A 22948-nucleotide genomic window follows, 5' to 3' on the forward strand; every position below is an offset into this window, starting at 1 on the left:
TAGTACTTTACAGTGACAACAAGGCCATTGGCGAAGTGGACATTTTATGTAACAAGGCTTTAGGGTACAGTCACATTCGAATATTCACATTCATCCTCATTATCACAGCCAAGAAAGTGTTTGGTTGCAGTAAAAGTACAAAAACAATTGATAACAAACAGAACTGCACATAACGGGCAGCATTTATAAATAAGAACCAGCTAAGATGGTTCTCCACAGATAACTCCCAAAAGTTAACCTCTCATTTATCATGCTTCAAAAATTCTGAAAGGATTTGCATTTAATTATCAGTCAGGTACAGCAGATGGCATATTGTCAGCGTGTATGGTTTATTTACATTATCAGAGGCTGTGTTGTTTGTTGTTGCAGTATCCTGGGGATGCACATCTTTGGCTGTAAGTTCAGTCTCAAGACAGAAACCGGTGACACAGTACCAGATAGGAAGAACTTTGACTCCCTGCTCTGGGCCATAGTCACTGTTTTCCAGGTAATCAACATATCACTGTATGGATAAGAATGCACGCAAACACACGGGCACATATCTCTGCATATCTGCTCTACTTACGGCCATATCTTTATACATGCAGACGACTTGCATATGTTTCTTAAGATTTGATATGTTTCTGCACAAACTTGTGTAGACAATTTACAGTGTAAATGAGACCAACTAACACTTTAATGATGTAATGGTTTGCATATTTGTTATAAGTCCCAGTAATTCAGTATACAAATATAATGCCATTACACTAATCTGTAATAACGTATTTGTGAAAATTGTTTTGAAGATGACTAAAACTCCATGGTAAATCCTTTGTAAACTTCAGTTTGTTGGATTTGTATTGATATTTAATTAAATTGTTTAAATTATGTACTTCTGTACAATTAAGACTTTGTATGTACAACATGCACGTAATTCTCCCAGATTCTGACCCAGGAGGACTGGAATGCTGTTTTGTACAACGGTATGGCAGCCACCTCACCACTTGCTGCTCTTTACTTTGTGGCCCTCATGACCTTTGGAAACTACGTCCTCTTCAACCTGCTGGTGGCCATCTTGGTTGAAGGCTTTCAGGCAGAGGTATGGGAACTCATTATGAAATTGCAGAATGTAAACTTGTTTCCTTCGTGAACTAATGTCTGCATTTGAATGTAGGTGTTGATTATTGAGGGGCCCAGGCCAGGTTTGTTGATCTTATTCATTACTGACCTTTTGAAAATGTTAATTAGGTTTAACCTGCATCAGGAGAGGTGGAGTATTTGAATTACCACTGACATGTATTGCCCTTTAACAGCATCCAAGGAATTGCAGCAATTTAACAAGCTCCTACCTCACAATGATTCAATAATTTACTCCAAATAACTGCCAAATTCCATATCTTGTGGAGATGAATCTTTTGTTAACAAGGCCTGACCTGTAAATTGATGGAGCAGTCTAATCTCTAAAAACAGATATCTGCATATGTATTCAAAATCTGTAGGAAACAGGACAATATTTTGTTTTTTTAGAAGGGTTCTGGTTTTTGTTTGTCAGAGCAGTGTTGGCCAATCCCATGTGAAAAGCAAGTAAACGATCCTTTTGGAGAGCAATAGAGACTAAACGCATTAGGTGAAATGCTCAGAGCCCGTCGGTGTTGAATGACAATTCAGCTTTTTATTTGTTTGTTTTTTTGTAGCTGTCTTTATTAATCTGCATTTATATGGTGATATTAGTATTTAAAGATTAGCCAAAGTGACTGACGTACAAGAGATTAAGTCTTGGCCTAGATATCCACTTGCAACACTTGATCCCCTGAAATATTGGCCATTGCACTAACATGTTTATCATCGTCAGAAAGATAGTGAATGGGTTCAGAGATTGGCTTTTACCTTACAATTGTCGAATAACTTTCTCCATACAAGTGCCAAATTTCTTTCTTTCTTTTTTATCAAGATTTTTTGGGGGCTTTTTTGGCCTCTATTAGATAGGACAGCTATAGCACGAAAGGGGTTAAAAGAGAGGGAATGACATACAGCAGAGGGTCGAGGGTGAAAGCAGACCCACCGTCGCTGCGACATGGACACAGCCTTTGTGCACAGGGTCCCCGCTACACCAGGTGAGCTAGTGGGCGCCCCGCCAAATGTATGATATTCAGGGTTCCCACATGTTCTTAAGTCCTTGAAAGTTTTGTTTAAGGGAGAAAAGATCTTGAACGTTTTTAGAATTTTGTGAAAGACTAGAAATTGAAGTTACACCACCATCACCATTGTCATTACTGTGACAAAGCACAATTGATTGTGTTCACACATTCAAGCCTGTCTCTCTCTTTCATTGTTGTCTGTGAGCTCAATATAAAAATTCTCACAGTTGTAACAGGAAAAGCCTTGATCCTATCTCAAACTATGTCATGTTGAGTCCTTGAATTTGAAGGAATTGCACTTGAAAAATTCTTGAAACTGACATTAAAGAATGTGCAGGACCCGTGAATATTTTGGAAATTATTTATTTATCAAAAGTTGACCTGCCAATATATTTTACGTAATAATTCAAACTTTGACAGCTCTTCTATATTTATCTTGTTTCCATCCATGCATCCTGTGCATGACGTCCTTCCCTGATGTCCATCCATCTGCCTGTGTTTCTCAAAGACTTTAACCTTTTGCAGTGACCTTTACAGCTAAAATAAGCCTGGGCTCTTGTGCCCGGCTGATCTTTATAATCACAGAACTGAGCAGATTGACATGCACAGAGTTACTGCTCCTGCTAGAGTGAAAATAATACATAGAATACACAGTTTAGACATGTATTGACTGTGCTATAAACCTGTAATATGTGTATTGGGATGAAAATTGAGCAAACACAGTCTGGCTTTCAAAGGGTGTAAAATCTGTTTTACACTGTAGATCTAATAATTTCAGTATTGGTTACAATTATGATATTAATCTGCGGCTGTACCAGCAGTCAAAACATAATCACGGTGTATTCAACACAAGAGTGTAATTTCTTCAGCCATCCATCTCAGTGGAAAACACTGGAAAATGATTCTGTCAATCTGCCATCAACTGTCAAACTCCCAGATGTATCATTGGAAAATTGTGGTGCGGTTGAGTTATCCAGTTGATTTTTCCGACACGGATCAAAGCATTACAATATTCATGGCGTGTGTGAGATGGGGAAACACTGACACAAATCACAAGGCTTTTGATTGATCTCTTTTAAATGCCAAAACAAAATGCAGTCATCAGTCTTCTCCTGTCTGCCTTTCATTCTCTCTCTCTCTCTTCCCTTCTCTCGCTGAAGGTCTGTCCCCCTCTGGCTCTTTCGCCTTCCTCCTCGTGTCTGTTACCGCTGCAGACGAAGGATTATTGAGCCAAATTACTCCAGTTTTTCCCATTGTGAAGGCCGAATTGAAAATCTCATTGGTGCTACCCAGACCTGTAGTGTTCCTGGAGTAGAGTGTTAGTTGTTTGATAACCTAAAATATGTGAGAGTCTGTTTGATTGCTATCACACAAGAGATTTGAGTCGAACAAAATCTGTAAAATCTGTTACAGTGCACTTTAGAGCTTCTCATACCATAAGTCCTGTTTAATTCTCTCTTTTTCTCTTCTTCTTTTTCGCTCTCTTTCCTTGGTCTGTCCCTCGCCCTTCTCCGTCTTTAGGGTGATGCCAACCGTTCTTATTCGGATGACGACCACTCCTCGTCCAACTTTGACGAGAGCGAGAAACACGACTCCATAAAGTTGTCAGGTTAGCTGATGGCATGTTTTTACTCACCCTTATAATAACGGTATACTTTTGTTTGAGTTCCATCTATTGTTGACTCAGGTTAAAACAACTGACCCGTCTACTGCTGGTTGTGTCATAATAACTAATGTTCTCTAAAATCATATATATTTCCCAATAACCATGCTTAAATTCAGCAAAAGTTTGTTTTTGAATCAGATGAATCTTCATACTCATGGTTTATTGCTCTGGCAGATGTGTCTGTTACCACTTTTGTTTTTTTGTTAAGAAAGATTTCCAGCCGACCTGGGCCCGGCCCGGGTCAGTCACAACCAGTTTTCCACAATGGGACAGGTTTGATATAATGATTGACAGAGATTTGAAAAATAATATGTCACACATTCACACCTCTGATCAGATGTAATTGTGTCCAGTTTGCTCCGCCCAGTGCAACGTTTCACGCTTATTTAACTCTGATCAAACTGTCAAACTAAGCAGAGCAGATCAAATATGAAGCGAGATTCTGCTTTTGCCTGTTTCCTGCCTTAGATGTTCTCAAAAACACATACTGGTTAGCTGTAATTTGAAAACGTTTATGACCAGGCCACCATATTTTCTCCTGCTTGGAGACAGACCAGGGATCGCCCCAACATTTTCTAAAAATATTCCCGAAACCAATCAATCAGTTATCAAAAAAGTCAGCGACTAATTTTATAGTTGGCAACAAATCGATTAATCATTGCAGCTGTACATGCAATAGATGCGTGGTAATTACGGTATAAATAAATAGAATGACAACAGCATTCATTGAAATATTTAGGATTTAGGAGGATGTCAAGCAGTTTCAAATTGTAACCAAATATTTGTCATCAGAACAATTAAAAGCACAATTTGAAAAGTGTGATTTGTTCATGGCACCAACAATATAGCTTTGAGTTTTCACAACTGAGTCCTTGGTTTCTCTAAGCTGTGACGTGAGTTTTATTCACTGCTAATACCAAAACTGAAATCACAGATTTCCCGTTTATGTCAAAACTGAACAACATACCCAACAATCTGCTTTCATCTCACACTTAAGCCCGTAGTCTTTGTTTTCCAATGAGGCTTATTCATGTGCTCAACCCGAAAACCCAAAAGTAAGACAGAACTATGTGCCAAAGGCTTACAAAACTCAGAGAATAGCAGCCCTGAAATATGAATGAGCTCTATCTTTATCCAGAGCTCACAATGAACCTGTTCCAGTCTTCCTCACCAGACCCAGTAAACAATGTAGTTCAGAGAAGATTAAACATAAGTTCAGAGACTGAGGGAATCACTTCTATACAGTGTGAGTGGGCAACTGCTGCAGAGGAGATGTGATCTCTGCAGTGCAGTGTAAGCAAAAAGAAGAAACCCTGCAGTCTGCTGCTGTGTCGATGGAAATACAACAAGGTGTTTTAAGGTCCACTTGCACAGCTCAGAGGTTTTACCTTTGGTTGACTTTTTCTTTTTTTGTGTGGGCAGGGAGTTTGTCATTATCTGCTTCTCTATTGATTAAGGAATAGAAACTTTGTTATCTCTCTTACGTCATAAGAAACTCAAGAAGTGAGCTTCAGCTATTGGAGGAATTTTGGGATCATTATTTCAACGATTTCAAGGAATTTCACTTCTCAAGAATTTTATTGGAATTAAGTGAAACCAAAGTCAGATTTTAGTGTCTCAAAAACAGCTTAAAGGACAGCTAGGATTTCTACGTTAACCTTTTTTTTCCACTAGCAGCACCTCTAAAAGGCCAAAGCTGTTTTTTTAATCAAAACCGGTGCAAGAGTTGTCTTAAACTTTCTCTAGGGCCCACTTAAAAAAGAGCAGAAGGGATCATTCACGATGATCAGCTCATTATTTTTAAAGTCAAAAATGTGTTCATTCAGTGTTCATACCACCAGGAAAATATTTTGTATATAAATCTGCAGAGTGAAGCTGTGGAGCTGTTTACAGGGGTTACTGTTTATTGTTTTAGTTATTTAATATTTATTTTAATCCTAGTTTATATTCCTCTTTTTTCTGTAAATAGTAATATAAAATTGAAGCTATTTGATGCATATGCATATATGTTTAGTTAATTAGAGTGTAAATTAATAAGGAAGCTGGTTACTTAAAATTCAATGACTTATGGAGAAGGGGTGGGATTAAATAAGTGTGTGCTTCTCACTCCGTTTTGAATATGTGAACAAAGTCATTATGTGTTTGACCATTTCTTTTGTTTTTTTTTTATTGTCTGTATATTTGTTTGTTTGTCCATCTGCTTGTTTGTATGATCATTTCTCTATTTTCCTTTTTACATGTTAGAAATAAATAATTTTAAATCAAACAATCAAATAAAAAAAAATCTATATTTATGTCATCTTCCTAACTGCCATACACATGATTTCTTTTTCTTCTTTCTCCTTTTCTCTGCTGCAATGGTTCTCTGCATCTATAACCCTCCACAGATTGAAGGCAGTTTTCTTGGGTTATCAAATGTCATTCTGGAAATCACTAGCTGAAGTAAAGACAGACAAGACAGCTCAAAAGAAAGTGGAGAAAAAAAAGGAAAAAAGGAGTTCAAATCTAATGCAGATATCACAGAAATTACCTAAAATTGTTAGGTGTTGATGCAGCACTCTTTCAATAGACACCAAATGAGTTCATTGAATGGATGGATGGCAGAAGAACAATAACTGTGACTCTTTTTGGTCTCCCTGTTCATCTGTCTTTAGACCCAAGAATCTGCACGCTGACACCCAACGGCCACCTGGAGCTTGGGGCTGTTTCGGGGCCCAGGGGGTCCTACTCCTCAGAGAGGCGCAGCTTCACCATGGAGTCCAGAAAGAGCAGTGTGATGAGCCTTGGCAAGAACAGCCTGGAGAGACGCTCCCTTTCTCTGGTAATCACTTTTACTCTTCTCCATTGGCCTGCACATTCAGAGCAATAACAGTCGATGTTAATGAGAGGATCATTCAGTTCTCAGCCTGTTCGCGACAAACGACGTGTATCTTTGTACAGTCCCAGTCATTTTCAACAATTTATAAAGATTTTGCCATTACAGTTTTCAGGAAATTAGCTGTAGCGAGCCAAAACGTTTCTTTGTATTTCTGATGTAAAGTATGGCATTTCAGCCTTTTGAAACCTGAGTAAATCTGCTTGATTTCTTTCAGAAACATGAGAAGAAAGTATTTAGCAACAAAAGAAGAAATGACCCAAAAAATTTGTCAAGAAAATAAGAAAGAAAAAAAGGAAGCAGAAGGTCAATAAATAAGAATAGACCTAGAAAATATGTTTAAAAAATATGATTTTGGAACATAAATCTAAATGTGTAAGTAAAATAATCATAAAAATATTTTTTTCTTTAGCTTTTTTTCCCCTAGACATTTTTACCTACTTTTTAAAAAAAAATATTTTTTTAAATCTACTTATTTCTTGCAAGTTGTGGACCATGTCTTACCAAGGTGCTTATTGTCCTTTTTCCCATGTTTTTGAAAGAAATTGCACCAATTTTATCAGAGTTCGAAGGTTTTAATAAATGTGAAAGACATTTGAGAGCAGCACAAGAAAAGTGATGTCACTCCGGTCTCAAAGGCTGAATATGGGAGTCTGTGGGGATTGAAATGCTCTTGGAGCAAAGCCTCAAGTTGCTATAAGAGGAGCTGCAGATTTTGGCACTTCATGTTGGCTCTGTTTTTCAGCCTCTGAGATTGCGACTTGGTGTGCGCATAGATTCAAAACCACACAAACACAGAAGAAATGTACCAGTGCTGAACCCACTGAACCAAAACCTTGGGAGAGAAATTGAAACAGTTCTACAGGGTTCGGCTCAGCATACAGTTTCCATGGAAACTTGTATTAATTGTCTGTTCCCCTCTTCTATTCAATCTCAATCTCAGAGATAGATAGAGAGAACATCAGGGAGAAGCAGAGAGGGTAAAAACAGAGCAGAGAGATGGTGATGCAGCGATGAGAAGATAGAGGGGAGTGAAAACCACAGAGATGATAAACTGTCGTTTAGCAACGCTCTCACCTCTGAGGTTACAATGTTAAACACAGTGGGTGTGAAACATCCACTCCACTGTGAAGTCTCCTCCTCTTCCTTCACAACACTGCAAGGTAATTGATATCAGAAGGCACATGTTACATTACTTGGGAAGAAAAAAGTACGGAAAGTTTTGCTGCAGTTTTATCAGCGGCTCTGATAGCGTTTGGCTCTCTTTGATGAAATCACACTCTGAGGTATGAATCAGTTCCATCTGTTTGTCGGGCGGTTTGTTTGTTTCGCTGTCTTATAGAGTATATCAGACACCGTTGATTGGACTCAAATGAAACTCAGGGACGAATGATGCATCGCCACATTGTGTTGCAGTACAATCACATTTCCATCAGTCTAATGGTGTGCTGCTCTGTTTGGGGTAATTGTCCATGTGAAATCTACATGGTGATGCATAAAGGACTGGGGGGGAAAGTACGCATTGGAGTCTTTTTTTTAACACGAAAACATTAAATGAAATAAACAAATCAACATCACGTAAAGGACATTCTTTAATATTTTGGCACTTTCAGTATTTGTATAAATATGGATTAAACCGTATTTTGTGACCTAATATGTGTAATCATAAGACATATTTAACTTTTTTAATACTGATTGCTCCGCCCAGTGAAAGTGGAAGTGTATATCGGCCAAATGAATAATATTTTAAAACAAAATGTTGCTCAATTTGGAAGTTGATTCAATAGGTTGAGAATTGCAATAACATGTATTGCAGTATATTGCAATTTATTACCTTTTTTCAACTGCAAAAGAAAGCAAAAGTTTGTCAACATGTTTTTGGCTAATAAACTGGGATAAACTGCATCTATAATAATCATAATTACACATGTAAAATTATGTTGCAAAATTATTATAATTTTAAGCTTTTTTTTGAAAGTACGTTTTTCTTTGTTATTGTTCTGTTTTTGTGTTCTCGCTCTCTCTCACTTTTTTTTAATAACTTGAAGGTTTTTTTTTTTTACAAATTTCTTGCAAATTTGTGGGGCTAGTTCTTGTTTCATGGCTCATTGCTTTTCACTGTGTTTTTGAAACAAATCAAGCTATAATGACCACAAAAGCCAAATTGGGTTCTCCTCAGTGCAGTAGTTAGCCTCAGTTCAGTGTGAGCAGTAGCCGGAAATCAATAGAAAATACAGCACAATAAGATGTATTCACTGACTGGAAGAAAAAGCTCTTTGCTCAGTTACACATTACATTGGTGCAGAGCTGTGTCATATACCTGGAGGTAAACTGTTGACACCACTGACATTCAATTACATTTTCTGTGTGAAAAAGTCGTAGCAGTTACAGTATGGTTGGCAGCAAAGAAAGAGCCCGACTACATTATATACAGTACATTAGTACCAGCTTTTGTCAGTGCTTTATGCTATATGGTGTGGAACAAATTGTCTTGACAGTAATACACACAAAATACACACACTCAGTGTTCCTCTTGAGTGAGTTCAATGCGGCGCAGCTCTTTGTGGACCAAGGAATTTACTTAACAGCTAGTGTGCACGCTTCACTACAGTTTCTATAGAAACAGATGCATAGATTCTCTGCTATATGCCACCGGCTCGGGCTTTGACTGGCGACACGTACATTTCCAAGGGTAAAACACATAATTAGGTCTATTATACTGAGAAGATTAGACATGTGGAAACATACTGAACTGGTTATGTTCCTCTAAGTGGAACTGGCACTCAGGGGTTTGCATATTAAACTTGATGACAGCATGCTGAGTGCACTGCAATCTCACTTGAAAAGCCCAATTTGTTTTCCATTTGTTTGGTCATAGTTATTTGTTAATGACTTATTAATATACAATGGAAGAAGTGTTCTTCTCTACTTACCTGTATAGCTACATATTTGCATACTGGTCCTGTCTAGTACATACATTATTTTACTCTTCTACTTTAAGCAGCTCCACTGGAGCCGGTTAAAGATGATTTCTTGAGAAAACCTGGCTAACAAGTTAAGGAGAACTCACTGTGATAAGCATTAATCTATAAGAATGAGCTACACATCAAAAATGTAATTTTGCGGGGCATATCCCATTTCACATGCATTAACACCAAGGAAAGTATCTTAACAATAGATCCAGGTCATAAAAAATAAAATTGTCTCTGCACTTCATTAACTGCCAACCATGACCTGCTACATTCAGACTACAGTTGCACAAAGGCTATACTAGTTTTACTTTATTGCATTATTTTATTGTTTATGTAACTGTTCTCCTTTGATTGCTCATTCTCATAAATTGCTCAATCTCATAAATTTTGTCAATATGAGACTTTGTTTACAACCTGTGTGACGACCTGACCTCTTGTGTGTCTTGCCTCATTGGACTTCTTACTTTTGTGGCCATTTTCTTATGAATTATGGCCAAAAGTATGCACACTATAGTATGCCAGAATTATTTTGCATCATAATGACTAGTGTAGTTCAAACCATCCCCATCTGGAATGGGCTGATTGCTCCGCCTGTAGTATTGCTGATTGCAGCTTTCTTGAGAACCACTCATACAAAAAACGTTACACTCGACACTGAGCTTTCTTGGGTCCTGAGCAATACACCTGCCTGATAATTGTGCACACCAGCAGTACTATCGCACACTCATCATATGCTAATAGCTCGATCTCATCCTATTCCCATGAACAATAGAGTTCATGCTGTAAGTTACATCGCTGATGCTTGAAATGTTTGAGTTTGCTGCAATGTAACGTCTCCGGTCTCTCTTTCACATCTGTACCCAGCATGCTGTTAGGTGGTGTAATAATTAATGAGTAGTAAACCAAGCGGTGACAATGCCTGTTAAAGGGTTAAGGGTTGAAGCAAGTAAAATCAGCTTTATAGCATACTGACCAAAATATCCATATGAACAGTGCTTGTTTCCCAACATGTTTTCTTATCACTTGGACATGCATTTTTACAGCACAGATCCACTGAAAAATGCGTGGTTTCTTTGCAACGCAGTGAGACAGAGTGATGTGAAGATGTCCAAAGGAATGATATGCTTCATTGTGTGCACAAACATGCCGATTTCAACTGTTTTTGATTCAGTTATTGTGATATATTCATGTATACTTTGTTCACTACCCAGTCTCTGTTCACTGCTTTGTTTGAGTCATTAGTGCTTGGAGAGATTTGGTTTTGCAAACTGATGAAAATTACCGTGAACTGCTGTGTGTCTATTCTAGCGTCATGGTCGCAGTCCCAACTACCACAACTGGGGGCGCCCTTTCCCTCCACAGTCTGCTTGGAGCCGCAGGTAGACAATTAGATTTACTTTCAGCAATTGATTTTGGTTATTGCCTTAATGAATTCTTAATACTTTCATTAAGCCTTAATTACCTACATGGAGACATCGGACCTTCCCTCTTGTTTTATGCTCTTATTAGCTTCATGAGTAAACTCTTAATAAAGTGTTGATTACTCTTTATTTATGCTAAAAAAAAAATGGTTATGAATATTGAATATTTCATTTGCTCTACAGGTCTAGCTCAAACAGTCTGGGTCGAAGGAGTTACGGGTTCGGCGGGGCTCCTATAGTGGGAGGCAGCCTCCGCGTGCACAGCACCCGCTCTCCCCACTCCTACATCTATGCCGCCGAGCAGGAGTCCCTTCTCTCCCACCCACCACACTCCCATCATGCTCTACCCCCTCATCATCCACCTCCACCCCCACTGTTCCTCTCCAGACACTCAGCTGTGAGGAGAGATAGACGGGCTCTTTCATTGGAGCTCCCAGAGCTGCTACGCGCGGGCGGACAGCCCCCAGGCCTGCCTCCTGTCCACCCGGACCCCGGGAGGAGGAGTGGATCTGGGGCTGGTGGATCCATCACTGGGGGGTCTGGAGCTGGTAGTGGTTTAGGATTGGACCATCGGGACTGTAATGGCAAGGCCCCGGGTCCCCACACTCAGCTGATAACTGATGTTTTCCCTCAAGTCAACGCACGCAAAGACAGAGCAGACCTCGATGAAGAGACGGATTATGTGAGTAGCATAGATAGTAGTTCTTTCTTTTTTCACAGGGACTATCCAATAAAGAATAAATGCAATAAAAGCCACAAATAAGTGAAAAATCATTATCTTTTAAAAAGTTAACACTTTACTTGGCAACGCTACAGGGACAATGTGCTAAACTACATTTTAGCACATTGTCCCCGGCAGTTGTATATGTTTTTATTGTTGTAGTTTATGTGTTAAAAAAGAGAGAGGAGCTCAGGGATGCTGCTGGTTGTGGATAAATGGGGAATTCTTTATTGGTTCCTAGACATACCGAGATAATACTGAAAACCAAAACAAAACATAAATCACAGTCATAGTGGGAGCTGGTGTGGAAATGAGGCCGCGGTATTTGTTTATCTAACCTCTGCAGTCACTTTATGAAATTTCCAAGCTTGCCAGAAATCAAATTCAATCATTTTAATAGCGTTAAGTTATGGACAGAATGGAGATAAAGGAGTTGTGAAAAAAAAGAAGATAATATTATAGATACTGTGGTTTTAAGTGTTGATCCTCGTGGTGAAAAATGTCTGATCATGCCAATACTGAGAACTTACAACATGCTAAAAAAGCTGTATCACTGATAAAAGATTGCTTCTTGATCTTTTGAGACAGTCCCATCATCATATCTTAACTGTTTTCGTTTTCTATCCTGTGTTCTCCAGAGTTTGTGTTTCCGTATCCAGAAGATGATGGAGGTTTACAAGCCAGATTGGTGTGAAACCAGAGAGGAATGGTCCGTCTACATGTTCTCCCCTCAGAACAAGTGAGTGGATGATTTCAGCTCTACCCCAACCCCTAAATAAACACCAGTCAGAACCACAAATAATTAAAAATTAAAAAGAAAAAGCATGACCTTCCTTTGAGTTTAGCTATTATAGGTTTGTGGTCTTGGTTTAGTTGGGTTCAACACATTCTTGATCAAACAGGTTAGAGTTTTTCCATGTAAAGCTCTAAATATATAACTCTGACCCATTGACCTTTATTTAAAACCTTGATCCACTTGACATTAATCACTAGGAATTGAGCTGAACCAAAAAATGTGTCACAAAGTTTAACCTTTCAGTGAGGAAAACAGTGGGAAGCATCTCTCTGCATGTGTCAGTGCTTGTGATAGTTCTCTTTGGCAAAGTGTTTCTTACAAGCCTGTTTGTTCAGCACTAAAACGCAGTAAAAACCGAGTGTGGGGAGATGAGTCGACAAGCAAGACCAATGGCCCTGAAAACAAATGTTAGCAAATGTTACCGGCTCTGCTCTGATAACGTGGGAGAACAGCGAGCTGCATAGTCAAACGATTTGTCTGTTCGTGCACAGAAAACTGCTATCTTCTGGTTTCACAAATGGCTTGTTAAAGTGATGTCGCTTTGTGTTTCCTCCAAACCATTTCTTTTTTTCTCTGGAGAGTGTTATTGACTCTGGGCTCCAAGTTTTGTGTGTCTGTGTGTAAGTCTGTGTTATTGCGTTTCGTTCCAGCCTTCAGTGCTTTGCTGGTAGAAAGGCCCCTGAAAGCAACATGAAAGAAAAATCACTCAGTCATCCACTCGCTCACTCACCCGATTCCCGGCGTGCTGATAGCCACTTAAGGGAAGCCAGGCCCCAGGGCTGTGTTTTGGCATCCTGGCAGGTGCCATCTGTCAAGCAAGGGCTGCGTGTGTTGGCGGTGTGTGTACTAGCGTTAGGCCGTATCTCTGCTGGTGTCATGTTGCGGATAACTTTGCATATGTGCATGTGGGAGCGTGTGAGCATATGTGCGCCTCATTTATGCCTCAGTGTACCATATATGTGTGTGCGTGTGAGAGCATATGTGTGTGTTTGCTCTAACAAGTGCACCTAAGCAGAATTAAAGCAGACAAACAAACAAAAGGAGAAACAAGCGAACAGCAGAAGTTGTGTCTCAGGTGGGATAAGTGCCTACGCCAGCGATGCTGCTGGTCGCGATCAATATCAGGGGACAGAGGTTGCCAGATCTGAATCGATAGATGAAGGGGACAAGGTTGCCAGGTCTGGAGGAAAAGCAGTCAGATTAGCACATTGATTCTCTCACCCAGAGCGCAGGTGCAGCAGTAGGTGTATTCTGCTTGCTTTGTAGCTGGCAGATGAGATGAGATGTGCGAGGGCTTCACTCGAGGCTCGCTGCCTTTACTGGCTCTGGAGCTGACGATTTGTCAACAACACGGCAGGTGTCTGAAGATATTAAAGTCTTTTCAGAGATCGTGCCTACGCCAGTGGCTCTTATCGCAGGATGCAGACGTGTGTCTGTGCCTGGTGAGGAGCTCCCACTTGGAGAAATTTCCTCCTCAAAATTTTTAGCTTAATTTGAATACTTGTTGGAGGACAGGGGAGGCAAAAATATTCAACATTTCTTAACTTTCAGACATTTCGCAAAAGTTTCAGAAAATAATATACATCATTAGTGTAATTTTTCTTTACCTTTTTTCTTATATTTGTTCTTGAAGGGATAGTTTACCCAAAAATGAAAATCCAGTCATTATCTTCTCACCCTCATGCCGATGGAAATTCAAGTGAAGTTTTATAGTCCACAAAACACTGCCAGAGTTTCACAAAGAAAAAAAGTTGCACTAACTTCCTAAACAACTGAAGCAAATCTTGAACAGGATTCAAACATTAAAAAAAATACATAATAAAACCACAAAATGTCTCCTTACTGCTCATCCAAAGTAATCCAAGTGTCCTGAAGCCCAAACATGCCAAGTTGTTTTTAAAAAATGTCACTGGCGTCATGTTTTTAGTCTTGTTGTAGCCTGTAGTTCCTAGTGTGGGCACCACATACACATATGCGGCTTTATATGCAGAATTAATTAATTTAATAATAAAACTACTGTATGGAAAAGCAGAAATATTATTGTCAAAGAGGAGTGGAGGAACCAGAAAATATTCACATTAAGACGCTGGAATCAGAGACTTTGACTTTTCTCTTCAGAAAAAATTCTCAAACTGATAAATGGGTTATCGAATTCGGCAGAGTTGATTTTAATAGTTGACGACCAATCAGTTAATTGTTGCAGCTCTTTAACAGAATGATCATTTATTTGTTTTCTCATTTTGTAGAGGTATAGATGTTGATGGCCATGCAAGAGAAAACTTCAAGGATTACAATCTTTAAAACTTCTGAAACCGTGCATTTTAGGATTTCTTAAAGAAAGCAGCCCTACGTTTTCTCAGAGCAGGATTGAAAAGTTTTAAGCTGTTTTGGTGCAGTTACACATTAGCGCTTACTCTTGTGTCTTTATATAACTATGACATTCACCTCTTCTCTCTACCCCCCCTGTTTCTCACCTGTCAGGTTCAGACTGCTCTGCCAGTCCATTATCGCCCATAAGCTCTTTGACTATGTGGTCCTGGCCTTCATCTTTCTCAACTGCATCACAGTGGCTCTGGAGAGGCCCAAGATAATGCAAGGCAGTCTGGTAAGAAGATCAGTGTCTCTCCGTATCCCTTATCATCAAAGAATCAACCATGTAATGCTGTGTGCTAAGTGATGTAACTGATAGAGGTGAACAATGCATTATCCTCTTGCGGTCTGCATATCTGAGATGAAAGTCCTGCCGTATGGGGTGGAAATCCACAGAGCCTGTTTCTGCCCATTATTGACACATACATATAGAGTTGTGTTTTTTTTTATTGACAGAATTAACAAATTCAACTTATCAATCGAATTACTTTCAACTTCTTTTCTCCTTCTTTAAATTTAATATGAGAACCTGTTCAGTAATAATGGCCAATTTCTGAAATATTCAATTTCTTGTAAACAAGCTGTTACTCCTTTAGAAAGGAAATTCCTACAAATGATTCATAAACAAGCAATTATTTTTAATTAATAAGATCTACTTCAAAATGCCGCTTTGCCTTCATTGCTCTGAGCTCCTACTGCATCCTGGCATCAAGCCACTCCTGCAATCAGGCAGGACCAAAATTATTAAATCGTGGGCACTTTTCAAAACAAGTCATCTGAAGCGTTCAAATGAAAGCGCAGCAATTCTTTCAAATTTGGCATTTAATTTGCCGACAAGTTGTGATTTTAATTTAATAGCAAAAACACTGACAAATGAATTTCCATATCTCACTTTGAAGCTTCTGTGCAGTGAGTCTTTCTTCCCAAGCTGCCGGTTTCTTTTCCTCCTTTAAACTTTCTTTGTCTTCCCACCTTTTGTTACAGGAAAGGCTGTTTCTGACTATTTCCAACTACATCTTTACTGCAATCTTTGTTGCGGAGATGACTGTCAAGGTAAAATGTCCTTTCTTCTTTTCCTTTGTTAAACTTTCTTTACTTTCTTCACACTCCTTTCTTAACCTCTCATTACATTTTCATCCTCTCCAGTGATCTTTTCTTCTTTCTCCTGCTATCTCGACCTTGTATCTCAGCTCCCTCTCCTCCCTGGCATCTGCTCTCTCCCTTTCATCTCCATTTTCCTCCTGGTATTGGCTCGTCTACTTTTTAAAAGCCTTGTCTTTCTCCTGCACATAATTTTCCTCCCTCTTTACCTTTTGATGCCTCTGCACCAGCAATAGCCGTGGCTGGAGGCTTTTATGTTTTTGGGCTGTCCAGCCATCCCATTCTTGTGAACTTAATTTCTCAAGAATGCCTTAAGGGATTTTTTTTTAATTGGGCACAAATATCTGGTTGGAGGTACAAATTCATCCATTCATTAATATGGCAAGAATGACCATGTGGACTTAACTATGAACAGATTAGATTTTTGTGGTCATAGTTCAAAGGCATTGTAATTCTGTTGCGTTCTCATGAATGCAATTAATTTAAAAAATTCCTATATATATTTATTTATTGATTATTCTTTTAATTTAGCACAAACTCCCACTTGATGAACTGATTAGATTTATCTGGTCGAAGCTCAAGTTCACAGTGACCTTGCACCTATCTCACTCTCACGAATGTGATATCTCACGAACACCTTTAGAGATTTATTTTAATATTTTTTCCAATTTGGCACAAGCATCCACTTGTACTTTAGGATGAACTGATTAGAATTTGGTGGTCAAAAGTCACCCTGACCCTCCGTCCATCTCATTTCGTGAACACATTATCTCAAGAACGTCTTGAGGGAATTTCCTCAAATTTGGCACAAATGTCCACTTGGACCCAAGAATAAACTCAACAGAGTTTAAGTGTCAAAGGTCAAAGTTACTGTGCCTTCACAAAACATATTTATGGCCATAAATCAGTAATTTATATGCTACTTATGACAAAACATCCCACCAACTTCTAATAGGATAAAATAATGAAGTGCTGACATTTTATATCCGAAGGGTCAAAGGTCAACTTTATTGTGACACCATAATGTTCTGCAAAACGCTTTCCTGGCTATTAGTCAACATCGTAAGTCAGAAACCGAAGGGCAGACATTTGGTCAGATTCCAATTTGGAGACACTAGTCTTGGGTGCCCACCTTGAATCTATGCTAATATTCTGCTGGAAGATGTGCGTGAAGCATCCAAGTTTTCAAGGACATGGAAGTTAACTGTAATCACAACTTGAGGGATTCACAGAGTCATATAACTGTTTGGCAGTAATTCTAGTTTGCTTCTCTCTTTAACTCTTCTTCTTCTGTATCTTTTTGTCTCCTCTCCTTTCATCTCCAGGAGTTATTCTCTCCTCCCATCCTTTTCCTCCTCATCTCGTTTCTTGACAACTCTGCAACTCTGCAGTTTAATCAGTTGCACATGTCCCATTAGAGATGGGCAGTTAGATAATGAAGTTAATTACAAGGCTATCGCTCTTCAGCTGGCCTTTAGCTACTCCTGGACTTCCCATCGATAAACACATGCGCACACAAACACACACGCACACACACTCACATCAACACACTCTTTTTAATCCACTCATCTGCTTTCCAGAAGACAGGGCATCATCCATTATTAAGGGCCTTGTGTCTCCAGGCATTCTCCGCATTCGTAAAAACCCTATAGTGATTTATTTATGACCAGGGATAATGAAGACATGTGTAGCAATGATATGTAGATCATCTCTGCACTGTGGTGGTGCAGAGTTCACATATGCACATATATGCATGTGGTCCCTGGCTGAACTTGGTTTGTTATTTATTCCACTCTGTATCTCCCTCTTTGCATCTTTATTTACCTCCATTACTTCAATCTGTCTGCCGATCGCTCATGTGTTCATTTGCTTTATCTCCTTTGTGCCACTCATTTAATTAATTTCATATTCAGCTCTGTATCTGTCTGCTCTTTTGTCCCTCCGTTTGTAATTGAATCAGTCAAGCACCATTGTTATCTGTGCCCTGCTTCATGTGCACATTCAGACGTGGTCCCAGCACTCTCCTGCAGCTCATTTTCTTATCTCAAATGATATATAAATTGCGCGTGCTGTGTTCCACTCAAAGTTGTCACTGTTGCAGTTCCTCAGTTATGACGTATTTGTCCTGTCATTAAGCTGTCACAAAATGAGGGGCATAATCTTCCAATGGAATGGGTACTGGAGCTTTATCTCAGCTGTGGTATTGTAGTGTTGCCAAAATTTTACCACATGCACACCTGTACACCCATTTGTCCTAATATGCTTGTGACAGAATTTATTTTCTAACTGATAACACAGAGATTAACTTCACCAAAGGCGACAGAAAAGACCTAATTTAGCAGAAATGTCCTCCATGACTTTTTTAAGCTGAAACTACAAGGAAAAACATCAATTTTGTGATGAGAAGATGTCATGATCTTTTCATGAGCATGATCTTTTCCTAACCATAGCTAAATGTTTTTTGTGCCTGAATATAACCGTACATTAAAACATAAAGAAATGTTACGTTTCAACTTGTCCGACAAATGTGGCATATCTGTGGTTTGCAGAAACATATAATGCTAACATTAATTCTGGTGACTGGATTTTAAATGTGTTTGTGTAGCTGATTTTCATATTTAATGTGTTAATTATGGCTGTAATCAACCAAAGAAAGTCTTTTTTGACTGGAATTCTACCTACTCCCCAACCAGTCAATTGGTTGATGGGGACAACAAAAATCTGTAAGTTATTTCTAGATTAAATCATTTGGCCATAGTGCATTGGAGGTACCACCAAAGCGATTATTTACGAAGGCAAAGGTGTTTGGCATTTTTTTTACGGGTTGCTGAGAATTGACAAATGTTTAACTCTGGGTAGAGCATTGCATTTATCACTGCCACTTTTTACTCAGCCATCCAATCATATAGGAGGAGGGGCAGGACAATTGTTACCACAAATACCAGCCATCACATGTGCTGATCAACAACAATGGAGGAGAAATTAATACTGTAGCTCACATAGACTAGCAGGTCTAACCTCATCCAGAGGAAGAGCCAGAGCAAATGTTGTACCTTGTGCTGACATTTTTACTTCCCCAGATATTTCATATCATAGCCATATGCAAACAAAGCATCTCCACGGAAAAAGCGCTGCACCTCCAGAGCACTTTTTCAGAGGAGACCCTAGTGTTTTCCTTTGGGGAAAAAGGCTTTGGTGGACATGCAGCCTTATTAAAGTAACACCAGAGATCATCAAACCAATGAGAATTTGGTCAGACAAGAGCATAGCCACAGACTAATCAACCAACCCACCAGAAGGTTTTAGCCCTAGTGTCAAAGAGCTGACAAGGCCCACATTAGTGGCCAAACCCATACATCCTAACCCATACACCTAACCCTTTATATAAGTAAAAAGGGAAATGTTAATCGTTTTATTTTGAAATGACAATGTATCCATGATCATACGTAACCTTGGTGCGGCTATAAAAGTTGCTCATGTCCTGAATCTGCTTAAAATGTGCCAACAACAGCTTGCCGGCACATCTTTTGTCACCCATTAACCTACTGTACATTTTACTTGCCAGTGATATGGTTTACAACTTACCCCTTTAACTTGCAATCAGTGTTTGGAGACATCTATAGGTTCATCATAAAGCATCACTTTTAAAGCCCTATATTTTGGCTGCATTAAACACCTCAGCCATATCACCAATCAGTCTCTTATGCTTTCTGATAAGCTTAAAACTAAAGTCTGTGCCTTTGGATCTCCCTCCCGTTCGTCTGTTTTTATGCTGTTCATTTATCCTGAGTTTTATATTCTCATTTTGAATATTTTCCCCAGGTAGAGATGCTATCAAAATAAACTGTACCTGTTTTATTGATTAATTAATGACTTATTTATGTACTTCATTATTTTCTGGCTTTCTCATTTACTTATTGACATGCTCTAATACTCTAATTAAACACTATTTTTAGCTTTTTAATAATCTCTCTGTAATATTTGTGATATTGGTACAGCAAGATTTTTTAAAGATGTCCTCATTCCTCTAGCTGTCACGATTTCCACACAGTTTTAAGCATATTCATTGTCTTGATCTTTTGACATAGGAAATATAAAATGAGTAGCCTATATTTCATACAGTTTATCACCCAATAAATGGCAAATTATTTTCATTCTGCAACTAGCTGCACACATTCACTTGTGAGCTGTGTGCTTGGGAACTTTTCCAAGTGGGAAAATTTAAAGTTGCACTCTAAAATCACTGAACTAGACTAAGACATTCATTTATACAGACATTTTCTTTGAACAAAACAAAAAAGAATTGAATTAATGGACAGTTGAGGTAATGATCTCCTGTGGTGCTTTTAATTTTCTCATATTTTCCTCAATACAAGACCAATACAGCATTATTTGGTTCTCACTGTATCTCACCCTCCTTCCAGTTCCCATCCTCCTCTCTCTCTCTTGCTCACTGTTTGTTGCTCTTAATCTGTTGTTGCAGGCTGGTCAGTCTGATGTCTCTCTGAGGAGCACTAATTAAACAGAGTTTCCTCTCCAAGATGCACTTCATCACTGTTCTCATTTTCTCATTTCCTCGACACACATACACACACACACACACACCGCACACTTGTAGATAAGCAGTAGTGATCAGTGTTAACAGTGTTACCTGCACAGTGAGTTTGACCTTGAACATCAGACTCTAATTAGAAACTGGGAGACGTCTCACTTTTTCCTTCCCACCCTCCTCCTCCTTCTGCTCCATCTCTTCTGAGATAAAGATTGTGCTAAAAGGCCTCTATGAAGTCCCTTCATTATGCCGCCTTTGCATTTTAACACAGAATCAAACAACAGCAGCATCACGCCGCTCCAGTGTGTGACTCTAGAAGGCATGCTGGCATCGCAGAAGAAAAATAGGCGTGATGATGTTAACACAACACCACTTGCCTCTAGTAGTGTAACATAAAATATGTATTGGCAGTGCTTTCTAAACAATAACAAACAAAACCAGTTATTTATTGTCAGTGGTATATGGCAGCTGATCTTGCTCTTTGCTTAGAGGCTAAGGAGCTCCTGGATTTCATCATTCCCCAATTTGTGGACAGTTTTGGCTGCTGTTCTTCTCCTTTGAGTTAGCCACTAACTTAAAGAGTATTTAAACCCCCAACTCTTGGCTTAAGTGCCTCTTTCTTGGCATGAGAAAAAAGACTCAAAAATCGGGCAGGGCTGGGAGGGGGCTGACACATGCCCAGTCACCCAAGCGTACTGCCTCTTGATCCACAGTCCCTCCCTACCCCCTGCACACACACAAAGTAGTTATTGGTGAGCTTGGTTGGTGACTTGGTTGGTGATGAAAGCAAGCTCCTGCTACCAAGATCAGCCAATAGCAAAATTCATTTGCAATAACCAGGTTTCAACCTTTAGAGGGCAGTCACTATCAATATGTGGAATTTTAATACTTTACACTCAACTGTCAAGAGTTGGACCTGAATCAATTGGCAGTGCTAAATACCTATATATATAGCTTCTCTACTAAAACAAAGTGGTTTGGAGGTTCAGTTACTCTTTAACTTCTGCCAGCTGCCTTAAAAATCTCTCATAGTGGGTTACACAGACTGCTATTCGGGGCTGTTGCTACCTCCACTGCTGGCTTAAAGGCGAGACAACTCTGTCCCCCATTCTGTGGTTGTTTTTTTCATACAAATGACAGGGCTGCATAACAGCGTTATATTCGTTAATGGGGCTACTCTCTTTGTCTCTCTCTCACAATCACTCAGAAACTTCCAAACACACACTGACACACCCATAAACTCATACGAACTTGTCCACAGTTGACTCGCTCTTGTTACACTGTCTTTTATGCTTGCTAAAACCAGTCAAACCATTATATGGTCTAAGCAGGCCTGGCAGACTGACTTTCATAAAAGAAATTTAGCAGCCATTCTGTTGTTGTCACTCCTCTCTGGCTATATGTAGCATACTGTGGTAAAGACTGCTCTACGTTTCCCTTGGTCCGTCTCGTACGCAGTAGTCATTCAGCTCTGAGGCTGTCATGAAATAGCAGCTGGCTTGAGGCTGAGGCAAAACTTGACAGCTTCGAATGTGTGGAGCCGGGTCGTCAGCAGAAAATTATGTTTCCGACATCAAAGTGTCATGCTCTTTCTTTTCTTTCAAAATGCCTCATAACACTTACTGAGGAGCTTAGTGACAGAAACTGAAAAACTTTCAAATGGAGTTTGAAATTTTGCTTTTCAGCTTTAAGTAGCACCATTGAGCAACTTTTTGAGAAACATCCAGATTTAAGACTCCCCATGAGTCTCTTTTCTGAGTATGAGCACAATGAATGCCATTTTATAAAGTGCTTGCAAAAGCTTCCCAGCATGTGTTAGATGGTCAGAACTGCTCCATTAAGATTTTTTGTTTTTTGTTTTTTTGGGTAGCACTGTACTAATGTTACGAGCAGACATCTGCCCAGTTTAAAAGACGGACTTAGAAAGTTTGACAAACGAAAATGAATGACCCATGTTTACTTATTTAACCTTTGAGCACTACATTTCCAAATTTCCAAGCTGCTTGGTGCTGTTATGAAAAGCTCTGCGATTGCACTGGACAACGCATGTGTGCTACAGGAAGAAGGATGATGCTGAAAGAGATCTGCACCCTCTCCATATCTCACCTGATTAAAGTTTAAAAATATGATATTATGATTTTACTAAACTTTTACTCATTTCATTTAGAGAGCAATTAGTGTGCACCAACTAGGAAATACTAACATATTTTTTTCTTTTTAATGAGCAAGTTGGTGAATTAATAAAGCCTAATGTGATAATTATATGTGTAAATGGAAATTTCTACAGACTCAGGCAAAGCTGTGTAGTCAAAGAGGTGTGATACAAACACAGGTAGCCAAAATAGTTTGATCAAACA

General features: G+C 39.1%; 1 protein-coding gene across 2 annotated transcripts in view; it reads left to right on the forward strand.

Annotated features, from left to right (window-relative positions):
• LOC121941708 (voltage-dependent T-type calcium channel subunit alpha-1I-like) overlaps window positions 1-22948 on the forward strand; it is a 295976-nt gene that overhangs the window by 201399 nt on the left and 71629 nt on the right. For both annotated transcript variants that reach the window (XM_088074767.1, XM_088074765.1), the window contains 9 exons: window positions 370-487; window positions 923-1078; window positions 3639-3726; window positions 6438-6604; window positions 10939-11009; window positions 11235-11733; window positions 12411-12511; window positions 15050-15173; window positions 15923-15991. In XM_088074767.1, the coding sequence (XP_087930893.1) occupies window positions 370-487; window positions 923-1078; window positions 3639-3726; window positions 6438-6604; window positions 10939-11009; window positions 11235-11733; window positions 12411-12511; window positions 15050-15173; window positions 15923-15991 (1393 nt within the window). The remainder of the gene's footprint in view (window positions 1-369; window positions 488-922; window positions 1079-3638; window positions 3727-6437; window positions 6605-10938; window positions 11010-11234; window positions 11734-12410; window positions 12512-15049; window positions 15174-15922; window positions 15992-22948) is intronic.

The sequence above is a fragment of the Plectropomus leopardus genome, chromosome 3 (genome assembly GCF_026936395.1).
Source record: "Plectropomus leopardus strain MGB_pleo_1.0 chromosome 3, ASM2693639v1, whole genome shotgun sequence".
Taxonomy (NCBI): Eukaryota; Metazoa; Chordata; class Actinopteri; order Perciformes; family Serranidae; genus Plectropomus; species Plectropomus leopardus.